Source organism: Eleginops maclovinus, chromosome 22, assembly GCF_036324505.1.
Source record: "Eleginops maclovinus isolate JMC-PN-2008 ecotype Puerto Natales chromosome 22, JC_Emac_rtc_rv5, whole genome shotgun sequence".
NCBI classification, from domain to species: domain Eukaryota; kingdom Metazoa; phylum Chordata; class Actinopteri; order Perciformes; family Eleginopidae; genus Eleginops; species Eleginops maclovinus.
Window position 1 is genome coordinate 6,592,458 of NC_086370.1, and position 20,048 is coordinate 6,612,505.

Below are 20,048 nucleotides of genomic sequence, written 5' to 3' on the forward strand. Positions count from 1 at the left end.
CTCTCAAGTAACTAACATTATGACTAAAAACTCAGAGATGTAGGAAGTGCTCAGATAATTTACCTTCAGTAAGAGTAGTAATACCACTGTGTTGAAATTTCTTCATTCTAAGTAAAAGTCCTGCACTCTAAATGTAGTAAAAGTACAAAAGTATTAGCAACAAAACATCCTTAAGTACTTAACTCAAACATTATATTACAATTATTGATCCATTCATGTGAACATCATTTGGACTTTGTAGCTGGTAAAGGTGGAGCTAACTTTAATGACACTTTTCTCTGCCAGGTATATTTATTATAGTATATCATTATAGATGAATGGACTTGTCATTGATTATATTCATTTCTTCCACTTTAATTAAAGGCAGGAGAATATGATGGAGGAAGTAAAAAGTGACTGTTTGAAACTATGCTGACACAACATTAGATGAAGTGTAGCCAGAGCTGCTGTGAAAAATTAGAAGCAGATGTGCTGAACACACACTCTCACATGTGTGTATGAACACCCATGATGTCCAGCTTCATGTGTGTTCAACTACACACACATCTTTAAAATATATCATCTGTATCCCAGCAAAGAGATCATGTTTGGAATAGACATGAACTGCATTTCTATTGCATTCCATCGATCAGGATGTTTATGGGGATCTTGTTACTGTACCCATTGAAACTGCTCTTTGTGTTTAAGAAATGCTGCTTTAACTGCTTTGATTAAAGGATAAATGTCCCTCCTTTTATTTAGTATCTCTGTCATTGTCACTCAAATACAAAACTAAAGGCATAGTTTACCTGCTGACAGTAGAGGTCGAAGAAGAGCTAGGGTGTACCTTCAGTAAAACAATCTTTGTAAATAATATGGACAACATGAGCTGTGTCACTGTTTACTGCAGAGGGGATGGTGATGTCCAAGGATTAGTGAAAGTAAATAGTGCATACAAGCTTTACAATTTTCCCCTATTTTTTTAAAAAATTTTTTTTAATCAAAACATCATTTTGACACAGACACAAAAAATAAACATACGCATTTATTTCAAGGGAACAGATTGAATGCAAAAGCCAAAGTTCAGGACTTGTTGAATTCCTTCTTCAATGGTGTCTGTTTACCTCAAAGGGGGCAAACTTAAGAAGTATGCAAAGTTAAAACAATATGTGACAGGAGCTACAGATCTCAAAGCCAGAGAAAACCTGAGAAGTGAACTTGTAATGTCATCCAAAAGTATTGAGCTGCTCTAAATACAAAGACTGGAGACTATTTTATTTTACACCCAAACAACTTGTATTATATTGAAGTGTTATCAACAGAAAATGATCCTGTATATTTAGTCTTAAGCAGTATACTCGACAACATCACAAATTTAAATTTAAGCGTTCTGGTTTTTGCATTTAGGAGAAAATGGTTCCTCTTCTCTTGTATGTTGGACTCTGATAGACTTTGTTGTTTATTATATATTCGTAGTTCCCCTTTAGGACCTCCACTCAGGGTCTTCCAGGATATCCACCGCTGGTTTTCCTGTGTTGTCCAGCAGGGGGCTCCATTTCGGGGCTTCAATGGCTTCCAGGAGAGCAGCCAGCTCAACCTCCAACTTCTCCACTGTGTCCTCCACTTTCTGCAGCAGACACAAGACAAACAGTAGTTGTGTGGTTGACATATGAATGATGCATTAATTACTTGTATTATGAAAAGTAGAATCATCAAACATGAATAATGCAATCATTTATTATATGAACATGAATTATACAGATGGCCAAAATATCTGGTTGACAGTTAGCATGAGCTTTGTCATATGAATGTGGGTTCATCAACGTTTTGGAAAAGTAGAGAAATATTTGGGTTTTAAAGCCACAGCTTTGTCCACATCCAACCATTAAAGGAAATACTGAGGATTGTTGGCAGCTGGAGAGAAAGCTAAAAATGGAATAAAGCTGAAAACATTGGCACTAAAAATATCGAGATTCCTGATGTTTTCAACCACTGAGTGCTGAGAGTAGTTGGGTTTAGAAACAGCACCTTCTCCACCACATCCAGGCGGTTGTGTAGGCTAGTGTGTTCTTGACAGGCGCTTGAACGCACTGCTCGAGGCAGCAAATCAGGTTCAGGTCCTGCAAACAGGGAAGAAGCAAATCAGAGGGAATTAAAGAATGGGAGACAATTGGAGATATTAGTCCAACCTTCAATCAAGTAACTTTGTGTCTCAGTAGCAGGAGAGTGTTTCGCTTTGAGTCTTTCCCATGATGCTCTTGTTGTGATTTCAGTGCAGGATGGCGGTTAGGGCCACATGCACACAGTTATGTTTCCAATTATCTGTTTCTCTTTGAAGCCAACATATTTGAGAGAAGCCTGCAGTCTCTGGCAGGATGTGCTTCCTTTTTCTAGCACATTCTGTGTGTCTGCAGGCCATTTCCCATTGATAGCATTAAGACTATATACATGAGCGAGGTTATCTTTCTCTCTCTGGAGGCTGGCAGCAGGGCTGTTATTTCAAGAAAACATGTGTATGTGTCAGCTGGTGCCTGAGAGTGTTATGAAACATTTATAACACTACAGCGGTGAAAGGTTCCCTCTGCAGGGCGGGGATCGTCGATAATATTCCTCTCATTGGCAATAATTTCACATTTTCTCCTGGAAAAATATAGTTAGGACCTCAATCCAAAAAAAACCTTTAGGTCCTGTCAAGGAGATTTCTTTCATTCCAAAATGCAATGAGCTATCGGGCTGGCTGTGGGGGAGAAGGTCGGACACAGCAGCATTAAGTCCCTGGCGGGGATGAACAGTGCGGTCGTGATCTTTCTGGACCAGGTGGAGAAAGTGAACCGCGTTATCGAGACAGGCATCACGGTGAGTGAAATGTTTGTGCGGGTGCAGCCGCTGACGCTCCCTGCAACCAAAGTGGTTCTGTCCAACGTCCCTCCCTTCATAACTGATGAGTTCCTCAGTAGAGAGCTATCCAGACACGGGAAACTTGTTTCTCCGGTGAAGAAGATGCTGTCTGGGTGTAAGTCTCAGTTACTGAAGCACGTGGTGTCTCATCGCAGGCAAGTCTATATGATACTTAACAATCGGAACGCGGAGCTCAACCTCCGTTTTCACGTTAAAGTAGATGATTATGACTACGTGATTTTTGCAACCTCATCGGTTATGAAGTGTTTTGGTTGCGGGGAAGAGGGGCACACCGTGAGTGCCTGTCCGGGGCGCGGGGACTCGGCTCCGCCTGGTCCGGATGTCACTTCTGCCTCCGCGCCGGGGCCGGCTGCGGCCGGGCCGGTTGTAGTGGAGCAGCGGGCGGCTGCTGTTGCTGAAGGTGGGTGCAGAGTTTACCACTGGCCACTAGGGGGTAGTATATTATTAATACTCAGTTAGGAGTCGGCCATATTGTTGTAAGTATCATAGACGTTCCGGTTACAGAAGTTAAACAGTAAGCAATACAGACGTTCCTGTTACAGAGTTTGGATTTTAAGCATGCTAACATAATTCATGTAAGTCCTTTATCTTATTTGGTTATCATTATCATTTATGTCATCTTATATCATCATTATTAAGTTCTTGCTGATATTTGTGTTAGACATGTGCATGAAGGAAATACTGATTGTAGCTCATATTGTTATTTTGTGAATTGCTGCAGGGCTTCTTCATCTTTGTCATTAAATAAGCAATCTGACATCGAGGAGTGTAATTCTTCATGAAGAAGCCATGGTTGTTGTTGGATGTTCTGTTCCTGGCTGCGCTTTCGTAACTGGAGATGTATCCGAAGCACTCGCCATTGCTCTGTTGACGAATCACGGACTTGTCCATCAGAACCCGCCAGCCCAAGTCCCAACTGCACATGGCCCGAAACTTGATCGGCCTAAAGTCGACGTTGGCGTGACGATAGAGGAATGGAACGTATTCACTCGTCGTTGGGATGTCTTTCGCACCGGCTCAGGCATAGGGGCTGCCCAGGCCCCTTTCCAGTTATTTCAGTGCGCTGGGCCTGATCTTGGAGACAGCCTGTTGAAAGCTAATCCCAACATCGCCTCTGGGCCCCTGGTGGATCTGATCGCTGCCATGCGTTCACTAGCTGTCATTCCAGTAGCCACATGTGTCCTGCGCACCGAGCTGCTTCAGTTTCACCAGGATCGGGATGAAGCATTCCGTGCCTTCACTGCCAGAGTGCAAGGAAAGGCGGAGACATGCGCCTACACAGCAGTATGCGAGTGTGGCGAGAATGTAGACTATACCGACCACATTATCCGTGATGTTCTAATCAATGGAATTTATGACTCTGATATTCGCCGCGAAACACTGGGAATACCTGACATTCTTACAAAACCAGTGAATGATGTAATTGCAGTCGTTGAGAATAAGGAAATGGCCCGCAATGCTCTCCCATCATCCACTCTGTCAGCCATGTCGTCGTTCCAGCGCCTAAAGAAAGATATACGGCCAAACCCCACCCCGACCCCAGCCCCGACAGACAGGGCTAGACAAGCCTCGTGCCCGGACTGTAAAAGCACTTTTAGGGTCTTCACGGAGGGGTCTCGCGGATGGAATGTCAAGCCACACCAGATTTGCATTGACTGCTATAGGGCCCGCCGCCGGAAGAGCCGACAACAGCCATTGACCAATAGTCAGCAGGCTGCCGTGGAGTCAGTGCAGATCTCCCAGATATCATCTTTTCAATTCGGGGCACGCCCTGGCCGACGCTGCGGGGGCCGTCACCGCGCTCAGATGACACACAGCACTGTCCATCATCCCACACACATCAGGCTCGAGCACCACATTTTCTCCCGGGGTGAATGGAGGCGGGCCAAGCTAAAAGACCACCCCCGAGTCCCAATCACCATCTCAGGTGACAGGTCAGTCGGGCCGAGGGACAGCATCCACAACCGCTCGGTCAATGAGGTGCACATATCCGCCATTGCGGACACTGGCGCACAATCTGATCTTTGGTCTCTAGAGGAGTTCCTCGCCTGCGGGTTCTCGCGTGACGACCTGCGTCCCGTCAAACTTAGCCTGTCGGCCGCCAACCGCTCCCCCATAGCCATTGAGGGAGCATTCTTTGCTAGGCTCTCAACAGCCCCCAGCAACTGCAGTGTGACGTCCTGCCGCTCAATGGTGTACGTGAGCAGCTCAGTTCGGGCAATGTACCTCTCCTATGAGTCGTTGCTTAGCCTCGGCCTCTTGCCTACGGATTTCCCGTCAGGTAACAGTGGAGGTGGACCCAGAGACGAGCATGGCCCTGGCACTCGTGACACACCAGACAAGTCCTTGTCTGTGAATGCTACGAGGTCCACCAACAGTGGCTGCACAGGCCAAAATAATCCACATGACGCTCCATGCTCATGCCCCCAGCGTTCAGCCCCTCCTCCACGTCCGCAGGCGTTACCGTTCCCCTGCACACCGGAGAACAATGGTCGGATGAAAGAGTGGCTACTCGAGAGATACGCCCCATCTACATTCAACACTTGCCCTCATCGAGCCTTGCCTTGCATGGAGGGGCCACCCATCGAAATGCACGTGGATCCCGCAGCCACACCAAAAGCATGCCACACTGCGGCCATCGTGTCTCTGCACTGGCAGCAGAGAGTCTACGACGACCTCCTTCGGGATGAAGCCCTTGGAGTCATTGAACGTGTGCCATACGGCGAACCGGTGAAATGGTGCCATCGCATGGTGGTCACTCGGAAGCACGACGGCTCCCCCCGCAGGACTGTGGACCTCTCGCCTCTTAACAAGTTCTGCCAACGTGAAACCTTCGCCACTGAATCCCCATTCCACCTCGCACGTCGCATCCCGAGGGACACCTGGAAAACTGTCACGGACGCCTGGAACGGCTACCATAGTGTGCCCCTGCGTGAGTCGGATCGACATCTAACCACCTTTATCACGCCCTTCGGCCGCTGGCGCTACACCAGGGCGCCACAAGGTTTCCTGTCATCGGGGGACGGTTACAACCGCCGCTTTGACGCTGTCCTCTCGGACTTTGAGCGCAAAGAACGTTGTGTGGATGACACTATTCACTATGACACTGACCTAGAGCATCACTGGTGGAGGACCATCGACTTCATGGCATGTGTCGGCCGGTCAGGCATTGTGTTAAACCCAGATAAGTTTCAATTCGCAGAAAGGAGTGTTGATTTTGCTGGGTTCAGGGTGTCAGACGCTACCATAGAGCCACTCCCGAAGTACTTGGACGCCATCCGAGACTTCCCCACCCCGGACTCTACGACGGATATTAGAAGCTGGTTCGGCCTCGTCAACCAGGTGGCGAACTACGCCCAGTTGCGCGACACTATGGCGCCATTCAAGCCTTTCCTCAGCCCACGCTGCAAATTCTCATGGTCCCCGGAACTGGAGGAAGCCTTCCAAGCGTCCAAACAAGCCATAGTTGGGGCCATCCGTGAGGGTGTGGAGATCTTCGACATGCGTAGGCGCACCTGCCTCCGCCCTGACTGGTCCAGGCGTGGTATTGGCTACTTCCTGCTCCAGAAACATTGTAGCTGCACTTCAGGCATACCGGACTGTTGCCCAGGAGGATGGAGGATCACCCTCGCCGGCTCACGGTTCCTATCCTCGGCGGAGCAGCGCTATGCGGCCATCGAAGGGGAGGCCCTTGCCGTGGCCTGGGGCCTGGAGCAAACGCGGTACTTCACACAAGGATGTGACAACCTCGTAGTGGTCACCGACCATAAGCCCCTTGTAAAGATCTTTGGCGACCGTACGCTAGATGAGATAACAAACTCACGCCTGTTCAGACATAAGCAGCGCACCCTGCCATGGCGCTTTGACATCGTATACATGCCTGGCAAGAGCAACCATGCCGCTGATGCAACCTCCAGACATCCTTCCCCCTCGGGCTCTGCGAACGGCCTCTCTTTGGGATCACCAAGCGTGCCTGATGCCGTGGAGTCGGCACTAATGGCCTCCATCCGCGACGATGCACAAGAACTTGGAGCCATCTCATGGTCCCTTCTGGCGCAAGAGACGGCAGCTGACACATGCCTCGGCCACCTCCTGCACCTGATCGAGCACGAGGGCAGGGTGGATGTTAATGATCCTATCCTGGCGAGTCTGTCGCCAGCCTGTGAGTCCATCTACGCACAAGATGGCGTCCTCCTATATCACGACCGTGTTGTGGTTCCAGCGTCGCTCCGTGACAGAGTCCTCCGGCACCTCCATGCAGCTCACCAAGGAACCTCTGCGATGGAGCAGCACGCCCGTGCCATAGTCTTCTGGCCCGGAATGTCGAAGGACATCCGAGCCGCCAGGCAAGGATGCTCAGACTGTAACCGCAATGCTCCATCACAGGCAGCCACGCCCCCCCTACCATCCCCACCACCATCGACCCCATTCGAGGCGGTGTTTGCTGACTTCTTTGATTATGGAGGCCGCCACTACCTAGTTGTCGGAGATCGACTCTCGGGCTGGGTGGAGGTCCTAAGCTCCACAGCAGGCACTGATCTAGGAGGCTCAGCTGGCTTGGTCCGCCACCTCCGCACGTTCTTTGCCACCTTTGGCGTGCCGGAGGAACTTTCAAGCGACGGTGGTCCAGAGTTCAAAGCTAGTCATACAGAGGTCTTCCTCTGCTTATGGCTCGTCAGACATCGCGTCTCCTCGGTCGGGTTCCCACAGTCGAATGGGAGAGCGGAGGTTGCAGTGAAGACTGCTAAGCGCCTTCTGATGTCTAACACTGGCCCAACTGGCAGTATTGATCATGATCGCTTTTTGCGCGCAATGTTACAGTTGCGCAACACGCCTGACCCCGACTGCAACCTCTCACCGGCACAGATCATTTTTGGTCGCCCCCTTCGAGATTCATTTTCTTTTGTCAACAGACTAGAAAGGTTCTCGAACCCACATATCCGGCCACTCTGGCGCCAGGCATGGGCGGCGAAGGAGGATGCCCTTCGGACCCGTATGTCCCACACCACTGAGTCTTTGAGGGCTCACTCAAGACCACTCCGCCCATTGGCACTTGGCGAGAAAGTTTTCCTCCAGAATCAGCAGGGCCCAAACCCTCACAAGTGGGACCAGTCGGGAGTCGTGGTGGAGTCGCTAAGTCACGATCAGTATCGGATTAAGGTTGACGGGTCGGGGCGCCTTACTTTGCGAAACCGGCGATTTCTTCGCAGCTACACTCCAGCCACCCCCTACGCCCGACAGCAGCCAGCTGTGCTGTTGCTGCCACCCGCGACCCTGGAACGCCAGACCCTGCCCGCACACCCGGGGCCTGTGACACCCCAGGGGTTCATTCCACGAGCAGCAGATGGGAACAGTGACACGGCTGTGACAACCTCCCCGCCTGCGCCCCCTGGTGAGGCAACCTCTGGTTTTGGGGCCCAAGATGTACCCGTCCCTGCAGGAGTCACCCCGGATGCGTCGCTTCCAGTGTCGCAATCACCGCCATCGCTGCCCCGCATTGACCGGCCATGCTGCCCGAGGAAGCCACCCAAACGCTACGAACCCGAGACGGGCCATTGGATGCGAGACTGAGTCCGTTAACCTATTCCCGTTCATAGCTTTACGGACTGGGGGGGATGCAGAGTTTACCACTGGCCACTAGGGGGTAGTATATTATTAATACTCAGTTAGGAGTCGGCCATATTGTTGTAAGTATCATAGACGTTCCGGTTACAGAAGTTAAACAGTAAGCAATACAGACGTTCCTGTTACAGAGTTTGGATTTTAAGCATGCTAACATAATTCATGTAAGTCCTTTATCTTATTTGGTTATCATTATCATTTATGTCATCTTATATCATCATTATTAAGTTCTTGCTGATATTTGTGTTAGACATGTGCATGAAGGAATTACTGATTGTAGCTCATATTGTTATTTTGTGAATTGCTGCAGGGCTTCTTCATCTTTGTCATTAAATAAGCAATCTGACATCGAGGAGTGTAATTCTTCAGTGGGGTGTCTCCAGCGGCGGTGTCCGCTGGTGCGGCCGCTGTGGTGGTTGAGGGCTCCCCTCCGGAGGCGGCGGCTGCTGCTGAGGGAGGGGTGTCTCCAGCGACGGTGGCCGTTAACGCGGCTGCTGTGGTGGTGGGGGGCTCCCCTCCGGAGGCGGCGGCGGCTGCTGAGGGAGGGGTGTCTCCAGCGACGGTGGCCGTTGATGTGGCCGCTGTGGCGGTGGGGGGCTCCCCCCCTCCGGAGGCGGCCGCGGCTGCTGACAGCGCCGCTGCGCTGGAGCAGCCGGCTGTTGCTGTGTCTGACGGGGCATGCGGGGGTGTTGCACAGGGTGTGGGTGATGGTAAGGATGTTCACGAAAGGGAGGTTGTGGTTTTGTGTAGAGGTGAAGAAAATCAGGTGGTGGGAGAAAAAGAAAAAAAAATGGTGAAAAAAACACAAGAAAAAACTGAGGTAATCGAAAAAATGGTAGAGACAGGTGAAGTCTGCCAAACACAGGAGGAAAACATGGTGAAAACAGGAGAGGAGAGGAAAACATGGGGTGAGCAGGTGGAGATTGCTGAGATGGAGGATGAAGAGGTGGCAACAGCAATAGCAACAACAAAAAAGACTGCTAATAAACGCAGAAGCACGAGGAACAACGCACCTACTGTTAGAAAGAGCAGCAAAGTGGTGAGCGAGGGAAAGAAAGGAAGAGAGCAAGGGCAGACAGATGAGAGTGGGGATGAGTGTGTGTCAGACGGCAGTGATGTGATAGGGTTCAGTGACAGTCAAAAGGGAAAAATGTACACAGCGGAAATGATAAAAAACTATCTACTCCAGACAAAGAACCAGCATGGGGTAGTTGTGGAAGACTATTTCCCTGATTTGGTTGTTTTTTGTTCTTCGGCCAAGTTCCATCTTAGTCGAAAAGAGGAGTCTGCCTTCACAGAACAGGAAGCTTGGAGACTAAAGAAACTGGTGCATAAAGTACGAAAACAAATAAGCAGCAATGAAGTTAAAACCCCTTATGTGTGTTTTATTTAACTTATTTGTTTTTATTGTTGTATGCACTACCTCACTCACAATGGACACTTTTAGAGTGGGAAGCCTGAACGTCAATGGAGCCAGAGAGCTAAGAAAGAGGGCTTTAATTTATCAAACAGCAAGTATAAAACATGTCGACGTGCTTTTTTTACAGGAGACGCACAGCGACGTTGGTAACGAGAATGAGTGGAAAAAAGAGTGGGAGGGGGAAGTCATTTTAAGCCACAGCACCTCTCTCAGTGGAGGGGTGGGCTTCCTTCTCTCCAAGTCTTTTAATCCTGTCTCACTGGAGGTCGAGCAGTTTATCAAGGGGAGGTTGCTTTTAATAAAAGCAAGGTTTGACCTTTTTACGGCTGTTTTTGTGAATGTGTATGCTCCAACAAACGGTGCAGAGAGGAAGCTGTTTTTACAAAAAGTGAATGATGTTTTAAACGGCTGTGCCACGGAGGACTTTTTATTCTTGGGTGGGGATTTTAATTGTACGGAGAATGCATCTTTAGATCGCAACCATGCAGAGCCGCATCCAGCATCCCAGCATGCTCTGAGGCAGCTGGTCCACTCCCACGGCCTGGTGGATGTATGGAGAAGGATGCACACAGACGATAGGCAGTACACCTGGTCCCACATCCGAGAGAATAGGATTTCATCAGCCAGACTAGATCGCATTTATTGCTTTAAGCATCATTTTAACACTTTTAAAATGTGCAGTATACTCCCTGCTGGTTTTACAGATCACTCTTTGCTTCTATGTAATGTTTTTATTAGAAATGTTTTACCGAGAAGTGCTTACTGGCATTTTAATTCGGTTTTAACATTTGATAGACATTTTAAAGAGGCCCTTACTTATTTCTGGAGTGTTTTTAGAGGAAGGGAGAGTTTAGCAGTCTTAGGCAGTGGTGGGACCATGGTAAGACTGAGATAAGAATGCTCTGTCAACAGCACACCCTCAATGTCACACAGGACAACATCAGATCTATGAAAGACCTGGAGAGTGATATAGTGGAACTAGAAACAATAAGCGAGTCCACAGGAGATCGAGGATATATTGAAATCCTCAAAGAGAAAAAGATGGCTCTAGCCAGCCTGCTGGACGTTAAAGTTCAGGGTGCACTGGTCAGGTCCCGGTTTTTAAACATAAACGAGATGGATGCTCCCACTAGTTTCTTCTTTGGCCTGGAGAAAAAGAATGGACAGAGGCGGGTAATCCACTCACTGCTGTCAGACACAGGGCAGGAATTAACAGAGCCAAGCCAGATCAGGAGGCGAGCTGTGAGCTTTTATTCCACCCTCTACACGAGTGAATATAACGAGGACGAAACGCTGTCAGAGGAGTTTTGTGCAGAACTACCTCAGGTCTCTGAGGAGGCCAACTCACAGCTCGCAGGGCCGTTGACAACGCAGGAGTTGCAGGCCGCACTGCAAGGCATGCAGGGACGGCGGGCTCCTGGTATCGACGGCCTCTCGGTTGAGTTTTTTAAAGCCTATTGGGACATCTTGTCTCATAACCTGTTAGACGTTTTTAACGAGAGTCTGGCCTCTGGCTCTATGCCAATGTCCTGCAGCAGAGCGGTGATCACGCTGCTGCCAAAAAAAGGGAACTTGCAGGACATCAAAAACTGGCGCCCTGTGTCTTTGCTGTGTGTGGATTACAAGCTTCTGTCCAAGGCTTTGGCCACCAGGTTGGGGAGAGCTATTGAGCAGGTCATCCATCGGGACCAGACCTACTGTGTGCCCGGCAGGTCCATGGTGGACAATGTTCACCTGATTCGAGATGTTTTGGAGGTCTCCAGCTCATTGGGCATTGATACTGGTCTGATTTCTCTAGATCAGGAAAAGGCTTTTGACCGCGTTGAGCACAGCTTCCTCTGGAAAGTAATGGAGAAGTTTGGGTTCAGCGCTGGTTTCATAGCTAAGATCAAAGTCTTGTACAATAAGATTGAGAGTGTGCTGAAGTTCAACGGTGGGCTGTGTGCTCCTTTTAGAGTGTGTAGAGGGGTCCGGCAGGGCTGTGCTCTGTCTGGGATGCTCTATGCACTCTCCCTAGAACCCCTCCTCTGCAAAATACGCTCTAAATTACAAGGGCTGTTTTTACCTGGTTTTAATGGAAGCACGGTTTTATCTGCGTATGCGGACGACATTGTTGTTTTTATTAGTGACCAGAGGGATGCAGACATTTTAACCAATATTGTGACAGATTTTGGTTCAGCATCGGCAGCGAGGGTCAATTGGAAGAAGAGCGAGGCCCTCGCTGTCGGTGAGTGGCGTGGCGGTCTCCCAGTTCTCCCCCAGGGAATGACATGGAAAAGAGATGGCATAAAGTACCTGGGGGTGTTTGTAGGGAACACAAATATAGTCCAGAAGAACTGGGAGAACGTCACAGAGAAAATTGAGGAAAAACTGTCCAAATGGAAGTGGCTGCTACCGCAGATGTCTTTTAAAGGTAGAGTGTTGGTTTTAAACAACCTTGTGGCATCCCAACTGTGGCACCGCCTTACCTGTGTAGACCCTCCCTCAGGCCTACTGGCCCAAATACAAAAGAGATTGGTAGATTTCTTTTGGGATGGGCTACACTGGGTGCCACAGGGGGTGCTGTTTTTACCTAGAGAGGAGGGGGGACAGGGCCTTGTCCACCTGGCCAGCCGAACAGCCACCTTTAGAGTGCAGTTTCTGCAAAGGTATCTTACCGGCCCGGCTGATTTGGTGTGGAGAGATGCGAGCAGCTGCATCCTAAGACGCGTGAGTAACCTGGGGCTGGATGCTGCTCTGTTTTTAACTGATTTAACCATTTTAAAGTTAAGTGGGTTACCTCCCTTTTATCAGGGTGTTTTTAAGTCTTGGGCCCTTTTTAACCATAAAAGGTGTCCAAAGACTGACTCTCTGCACTGGTTGTTAAAAGAGCCTCTGATTCATGGAGCCAGGCTGGACGTTAGCTGCAGCGAGACACCAGGACTGGCGGTGGTGCTGCGCAGATCTGGGACCCTGAGCCTTCAGCAGGTGGTGGAAGCAGCGGGGCCGGAGCTGAGCGATGCCCGGGCCTTGGGCTCTCTGCTGGGTCTACACTCTGTCCGGGTGGCCCAGAGGATCCTGCAACTCTGGAGCCGGAGCCTCTGCGCTGAGGAGCAGAGACTGTTAAGGAGCTACGGACAGGGCAGAGCCAAACCAGACCCAACAGACCCTTTCCCGGAGATATACCTGAGCCCAGGGCTCGGAGAGCTGACGGGCCCCCTGCTCAAGGTTGCAAACCCAGAGAAGATGAGCATACACAAAGCTGACAAAAAGACTATATACACGAACATTGTAAAAACTATTAACAAAAATGGACTGAAGGACAGGGCCTCCACTGTGTGGAGCACTAGACTGGGTGCCGGAAACGGACCAGGCCCACAGTGGAGGACTCTGTACAAACCCCCCTTAAAGAAACGTACTGCCGACCTCCAGTGGAGAATTTTACACGGCGCTATCGCCTCCAATTATTTTATCTCTGTCATCAATCCTGCTGTTAGTAACAACTGTCCATTTTGTGGTTTTAGAGAGACTGTTTTCCATGTTTTTACAGAGTGCCAGAGACTCACGGGTTTCTTCTCTCTTTTAACATTGGTTTTTAGTCTTTTTAGTATAGCTTTTACAGAGAGCGTGTTTATCATGGGAGCGCCATACAAAAAGACAAACAAAGAAAAGTGGCAGCTCCTAAACTACCTCTCTGGTGAGGCTAAAATGGCTATATACCTAAGTAGGAAGAACAGAGTGGAAAACAAAAAGGGACAAGAAGCAAAAGCGATCTGGCTGTGCAACATCAGAGCCAGACTCTGGCTAGAGCATCGTTTTTATAAACACATTGGGGACTTGGAAGCTTTTAAACAACGGTGGTGTTATAAAGATATTGTATGTTCTGGGGTTAATGATGATTTGCACTTTACACAAGTTTTTAAGGCTTAGCTTTTTTATTTACCTATTCTAGGTAAATAGATTCTTGTTGTAGCTACTTGATATAAACCTGTAATAAAGTGTTTTTGTAAAAGTCAAAAGTCTTCTTCTTCTTCTTCTTCTTCTTCTTCTTCTTCTTCTTCTTCTTCTTCTTCTTCTTCTTCTTCTTCTTCTTCTTCTTATTATTATTATTATTATTACTAACAAAAAATGTATGTATTTTATTAAATATGATCCTTAAGTAGCTTTTATATCATTTTTGTTTGTTTGTTTCTCCCCATAGCATTGTGAAGCACCTTGAGAAAACGTTGTTTTTAAAGTGTGCTTTACAAATACAATATATTATTATTATTGTTGTTGTTGTTGTTGTTGTTATTATTATTATTATTATTATTATTATTATTATATTCATTTGAAGTAGAGATGTGTAATTCATCTTTGTGTAATTGTTTGATTGTGAATAATGTTTTTTTATTAAGAATAGTTGAAAGAATAACATTTAGATTTTTTTCCAGTACTTGATTGACATGAGATCGGTTGTTTGTTTATGTTTGTTGTGTTTGTGCGGCTATGGTATTTAAATGTGTGTTTCACTGAATGTGTGTGAAGAATAGCCAATGCTCATGCTAGTGCTAAAGGGAATCATGATATGGACAAAGACATTCAAAAACCCTATTCTTGCTAATATAAGGATTTCTTTTCTATAACACCAACTAAAAAATCAGTAAGTTAAATATCAATCCTTGAAATGTTTTCCTCCTAATGCTATGTACACTGTGCCAGCTGAGCGGGCCAGAAATAATTCCCACTTCTTATTCAACACATTGTCTCCCACGTACAGCTGTGCCTTAGCATCAGGCTGCATTGATTTCACACGGATATTCAAACATGGAATTTTTTACAAGCTCCATTACACTGAAGGGAGCCGAGCCAATTTCATCACTTGCAGGGAGCTAGCCAAGATGGATGGACAGTACAGTAAGTCCATTTTTTCACAGATGTCTGCCCTGGTGTGTCCTCCATTACAAAGCTTTGGTTTGGAAGATCCATTATCAGCACCTAGATTTCCTACACAGCATGTGGAGTTAGAAGTCATTCTAGCTAATAAAATCCTCTTAAACCACAGCCGTGCAACAGATTAAGTGTGTGTGTGTGTTCAGTGTGCAGATGTGGAAAGCTGCAACAGGGAGTATACATGTTGATGAATGCTGTTATGAGAAGGAAGAGTTGTCTATGCTGGATGCAATAAGCAGATGTCAGGTTGTATTAATCATCTGAGTTTCCAAACTTCCAAAGATGTATGTGTTGGCTTTTGCTTTTTATCCAGCTCATATTAATAATTTTCCCCTGCCAGAAGGGTTCCAGGAGGTTGAGAAATCACACAAGAACCCCTTCACACTCTGAGGAAATACAGTGCCGGAAAAGCAAACAGATAGGATCAACACACTGACAAACTCCACCGGGCACAGAGGTGAATGACCGTGTGTGTGTGAGTGTTCGTGCATGTGCTCTCTCTGCAGGAGAGAGGGAGTTCAGTCAAATACAAAAGGATGTGTGTGTGTGTGTGTGTGTGTGTGTGTGTGTGTGTGTGTGTGTGTGTGTGTGTGTGTGTGTGTGTGTGTGTGTGTGTGTGTGTGCTGGTTTTTTGAACATGTTGATTGTTCGTTTTGCCTCCTGCAGTTGGTCATTCCTGCAGTATGAAGTCAGTGTAATTCAGAATTGTGGCTGTTCCTCACAGATTGGGCTCTGGAGGATTGGCCCACAGTTCTGTGATTTTCCGTTGGATTTTCGTAATACTGGTAAACACTCTGGTTAGGAGCGGGCAGAAGAACATGATGAAGTAAAGGGTGACTGTTTGAAACTATGACGACACAATATTAGATTGAGTATAGCCAGAGCTGCTTTGAAATTAGAAGCAGATGTGCTGAACACACACACACACACACACGGACTCACATGTATGTACGTACATTCACTCCCATGATGTTCAGCTTATTGTCTTTGTCTACACACACATCTGTGAAATACATCAGATGTGTTGCAACAAAGACATAATGCATGAAAAGGGTTTGACCGGCACCATTATATATTTTAACTGCACAAAATAATTCATCTTTATAGTCAATCAACACCTTCATCACAGCTGACCTGCTCAGATTCCAGCTTCCAGCTGTCTGACCTCTGATCCTTCTCTCTTTACAACACCAAGTTACATCTCTTACCTGCAGCAGTGTAGCCAATCAGGAGGAAGATGAGTCCTACTGAGAAGGTGAAGCCGGTCATGATGAATCCTGGTGAGCAGCCGAAGAGTGAAGCGTGTTAGAGAGATACAACACAGACGACACCCCCCCCCCCCCCAATCTGCTCTGATTCAGACTGAAAAGATTTATTTTCCTCCACCTCTCTCCCCCTCTCCCTCTTTGCCCTTGCTCTCCTGCTCTCTTATCCTTCCCACGTTGCCTCGGTTGCGCCCAGTTTCCTAATGAAAACATGAGATTTAGAACAAAAAGCTCAGTATCTAGGAGGGGGCGGGGGGATGTTCTGGGGAGGGGTCTCAGATCTGAACCACAGGCTGACTTTTAAACAGGGGTACTGTGCTTACTTTGTCATGTGGTGTTACTCTTTTGTTTAATTTGTGCTGACTGGCATCAAAATGTAGTTAATAAAAAGTCAACGTCAGAGTTCTCTTTTTAAATTACACATTGAGCTCCATACAAATTCATTATTGTAAAATAAATTGCTAAGTATTCTGACAAAAATCGAGTCATTTTATTTTCATGAAAAAAAAAGAAATCCATTCATTTAAAAATAAGAAATTAAAGAAAAATTCAACTTTGTATATTTTTATGAAAAATCAATTAATTCATTATTAATTCAAAGTAAGTACAATTTCTCTAATTCTATCATCTTAAATGTGAGTATTAACTGTTTTTGTTCTCCTCTATGACAGTCAAGTGATTATCCTTGAGTTTTGGACAAATAAAAACACCTGATTATGTCATATTGCGCTTAGTAAAGACCAATCAACATATTTGACGTTATAAATACAAATCAGCTGCTATCAAAAATGATGATAATCAGATTTATGATCATAGTTGAAGCCCTACATCTGTTGATGGTGCAGCTGAATGTTTAAAATACCTGTAATGCATCAAAGGTAAGTTATCTCCAGCTGCACTCAACGTTAAATCAAAGTAGACAAGCTCTTATCTGTTTTTCATTCAGTACTTGAACTGAAGGAGGATAACAGAAGCTGCAGATCTCTTTCCGAGAAATCAGTCAGTGTTTGTATTCTGCAGGAAGTCAGAGATATCAACATCCATTCATCAGCAGAGAAGACCCTTTATGATCACATTGATTGGTTCCTTTTGTTCTCACTGAATTGACTTTTCTCTCTCTTGCTCTGTCTCCGTGACTCCCACTCGTTCCCACAAACAGAGCCTGGCTTAATGAAGATAATCACGTTTACTACGTAATGTCTTGGCCCTCTTATGCCTCCGGCTCTCGTCTGGCCTCTTAAGCAGATCTTCAGGTTAAGCAGCAGGAAAGAAAACTGGAGGAAAAGTGAGTCAAGGGATCACAGCAGAGAGGAGGGCTCTGTCGCATACAGAAACAGTTCTTGTATAAATATGATACATGGCCAAACTTCTTGGTCATTTATCATAGTTTTTGTAAGAGGGAAAAAAGAAAATTAAAAGTGAGGTAAAATAACAATAATAAATCTCTATACTAGAATTAATTGTCTATTCTTAAGATCACACAATGAACAGTTCCTTTACAAACATGGCACATTTATTAACATTTGGTTTTACATTTATTGGAAAATGTAAGGTGTTCCTTACAGCAGATACCCTCAAAAGGCAAATTCACTATTTTTCAATCTATTTGATTTCTGAATCATTCTGAAACATTTATTCTCATTTATTTATTAATTACTAATGGAACAGGGACAGTGTGCACTAACATTACCCCTGTCTCTTGACAGAAATTAAATAGTCACCATAAAAAGAAGATTACATAAAAAATATCAAATGGTTTATGCAGAAAGATCATGTACACATCTTTTTTATGTTGGAACGCCAAATCGTTAGGTCTTATGAAAAACATGCAAAACAGAAGCAAACAAAATAATTTAAAGCAATACAACGGAGTTATTCACGTTAAATGTAACTATTGTGATTTGCAGCAACATCTGCTTCTGAATTTATAGAAGTGTATTTAAAAATATTGTCATGTTTACTTCTATTTGAGTAGTTTTTTTACATTTTGAATAGTAATGGAATTAAGAGTTTTCAATTAAGTTTAACACTCATTATGCAGTTTGTTAAATAAGTCTACTTTTAGGCTCCATTTTTAGGACACAAATTTCTCAAATGGAATGGATCATTGAAAATGGATCATGTGATGATTGTAGATATTTGAAATGTTTTTGTTTTCATTATCTCATGAATGTGTAGCAGAAATGAACGAGTATTTTGAATATAAATATAATATAAAATGTGAATGTGTGTCAAGGTTCATCTTCGATCAGGTAGTACATGTTGAAGATAAGTCTGCTTGAACACAGAGCCAAAGGATCCTGGCATCCAGTGGGCCGGTGTCACGCTGATCTGTGTTGTGACAGAATGCTGGAGGCGGGGTCACCTTCTCTCTTGTCTATTTCTGTCCAGTTTACCTCTTTGAGCTGTCTGTTTGTCTGCTGCTTAGTTAAATGAAACGCCTGCTAGTCAGTATCATGACCAAATGTCCTCACAATCAGGGTGAGATTGAGACCCTCATCATTTCACCCAAACCATTACCTTCTTTTGAACAAGGAGCTCATTAACCTTGTTGTTGCCAAGAAGTGAGCTCAGCTCCCTCAACCTGTCCAGCCCCTGGCAAACACCGTCTTCCTGACACATTTTAAATCTAATTTGGGTGAGTTGTGGGGTTGTTAGTGTGTGTAGTCTCTGACTCTGTCAAAAGAATCAAAGCTCCACCCTTTGCTTTTAAAACAAGTCATTAGTTGTGTCCTAATCCTATTGTAGATTTGTTGTGTTTACAGAAATAACAGCTTCACTGGCAGCTTCACCTAATACGTTAATACCTAATACGTTTTCTCAATTATGCCTGTTATAATCACTGTTTATTTTGGTTAATTTGCATAGAAGTCTTACAAATGATAGAATCGGAGGATGAAACCCTCTTTATTAATCACATACATGCACACAGCAGAGCACACACAGTGAAACTGGTCCTCTGCATTTAACCCATCCTAGTACTAGGAGCAGTGGGCAGCTATTGTGCAGCGCCCGGGGAGCAATGGGGAGGGGGGATTGGAGGTGTCCGGTGCGTTGCTCAAGGGCACCACAGCAGGCCCTAGGAGATAAACTGGGACCTCTCCAAGTAGCATATTTCAAGTCTGTTTTGTGTTTGGGGGACTTGAACCGGCGACCCTACGATTCCCAGTCCAAGCCCCTACTGACTGAGCCACTGCTGGACTCAATGTTTACATTGATTCAAATTGGGTATGGCTAAATGTCTCTTGGTCACTTTTTCTTTCTAATTTTCTAGGTGAGAGTACCCTATGTTTAGGTTGGTGCGATGGATGTATGGGTTCGGTGTTTTTTTTGTGGTATATATATACCAATATTAGTTTAAGGACCCATGTGTTTTGGGCTTATCAACATTTTCAAATAAAACCAATATGCTGGTATTTAAATGTTTAGAATTGTGGTCAATAGGTCACCTACAGGGTCAATTCAGGAGTACGGCACTTGACATCAAATTGTACATTTTCAGGTCTTCTGTGTTTCTTTTCTAGGCTTTTACACAATGGTTTTTATAATAAAGCAATAACCATCTTTCAATCTATGAAAGTTAAGCATACGTGTATTTCATAAGCATGATATTTAGAGTGAAACATTCTTAGTTTCCTTTGCTGTGACACTGTTGTTGACACTAGCTGCTCAATGCTAAGGCTATAAGCTCCACCCATACACTCCAGTCACTATACTCTTAGATTTACCTGTTTGAGCCATGTTTGCTAAAAGGATTATCTCTGATTATATACATTCCTGTGGTGATTTGAGGTACAGTGGTTATCTGTAAAGAACCAGTTGAAGGCTGGCACCCTGTTGCTCCAGATTCTAGGGAAACTTTGGACATCCGATCACAGGCGAATAGGATCTGGACCGCCTGCTGAGTGCTGGCATCAGCCAATTTACCTCCT

At 45.8% G+C, this 20,048-nt stretch overlaps 1 protein-coding gene across 1 annotated transcript; it reads right to left on the bottom strand.

Annotated features, from left to right (window-relative positions):
* Window positions 1-1,011: 1,011 nt before the first annotated feature.
* Window positions 1,012-16,316, bottom strand: LOC134858346 (placenta-specific protein 9-like). Its single transcript, XM_063874186.1, has 4 exons — window positions 16,186-16,316; window positions 16,060-16,155; window positions 2,008-2,099; window positions 1,012-1,606 (listed from the first exon to the last, which is right to left on the bottom strand). The coding sequence occupies exons 2-4, from the start codon at window positions 16,118-16,120 to the stop codon at window positions 1,463-1,465; spliced, it is 297 nt and encodes a 98-aa protein (XP_063730256.1). The 5' UTR covers window positions 16,121-16,155; window positions 16,186-16,316; the 3' UTR covers window positions 1,012-1,462.
* Between the last annotated feature and the right edge of the window lie 3,732 nt (window positions 16,317-20,048).

Excerpts from the sequence above, each read along its gene's own strand:
- LOC134858346 (XM_063874186.1), bottom strand. The coding sequence starts at position 16,120 with ATGACCGGCTTCACCTTCTCAGTAGGACTCATCTTCCTCCTGATTGGC. Across the intron at positions 2,100-16,059 it reads GATTGGCTACACTGCTGCAG|GACCTGAACCTGATTTGCTG; the intron begins GTAAGAGATGTA and ends CCCTGTTTGCAG. Across the intron at positions 1,607-2,007 it reads GCCTGGATGTGGTGGAGAAG|AAAGTGGAGGACACAGTGGA; the intron begins GTGCTGTTTCTA and ends TGTCTGCTGCAG.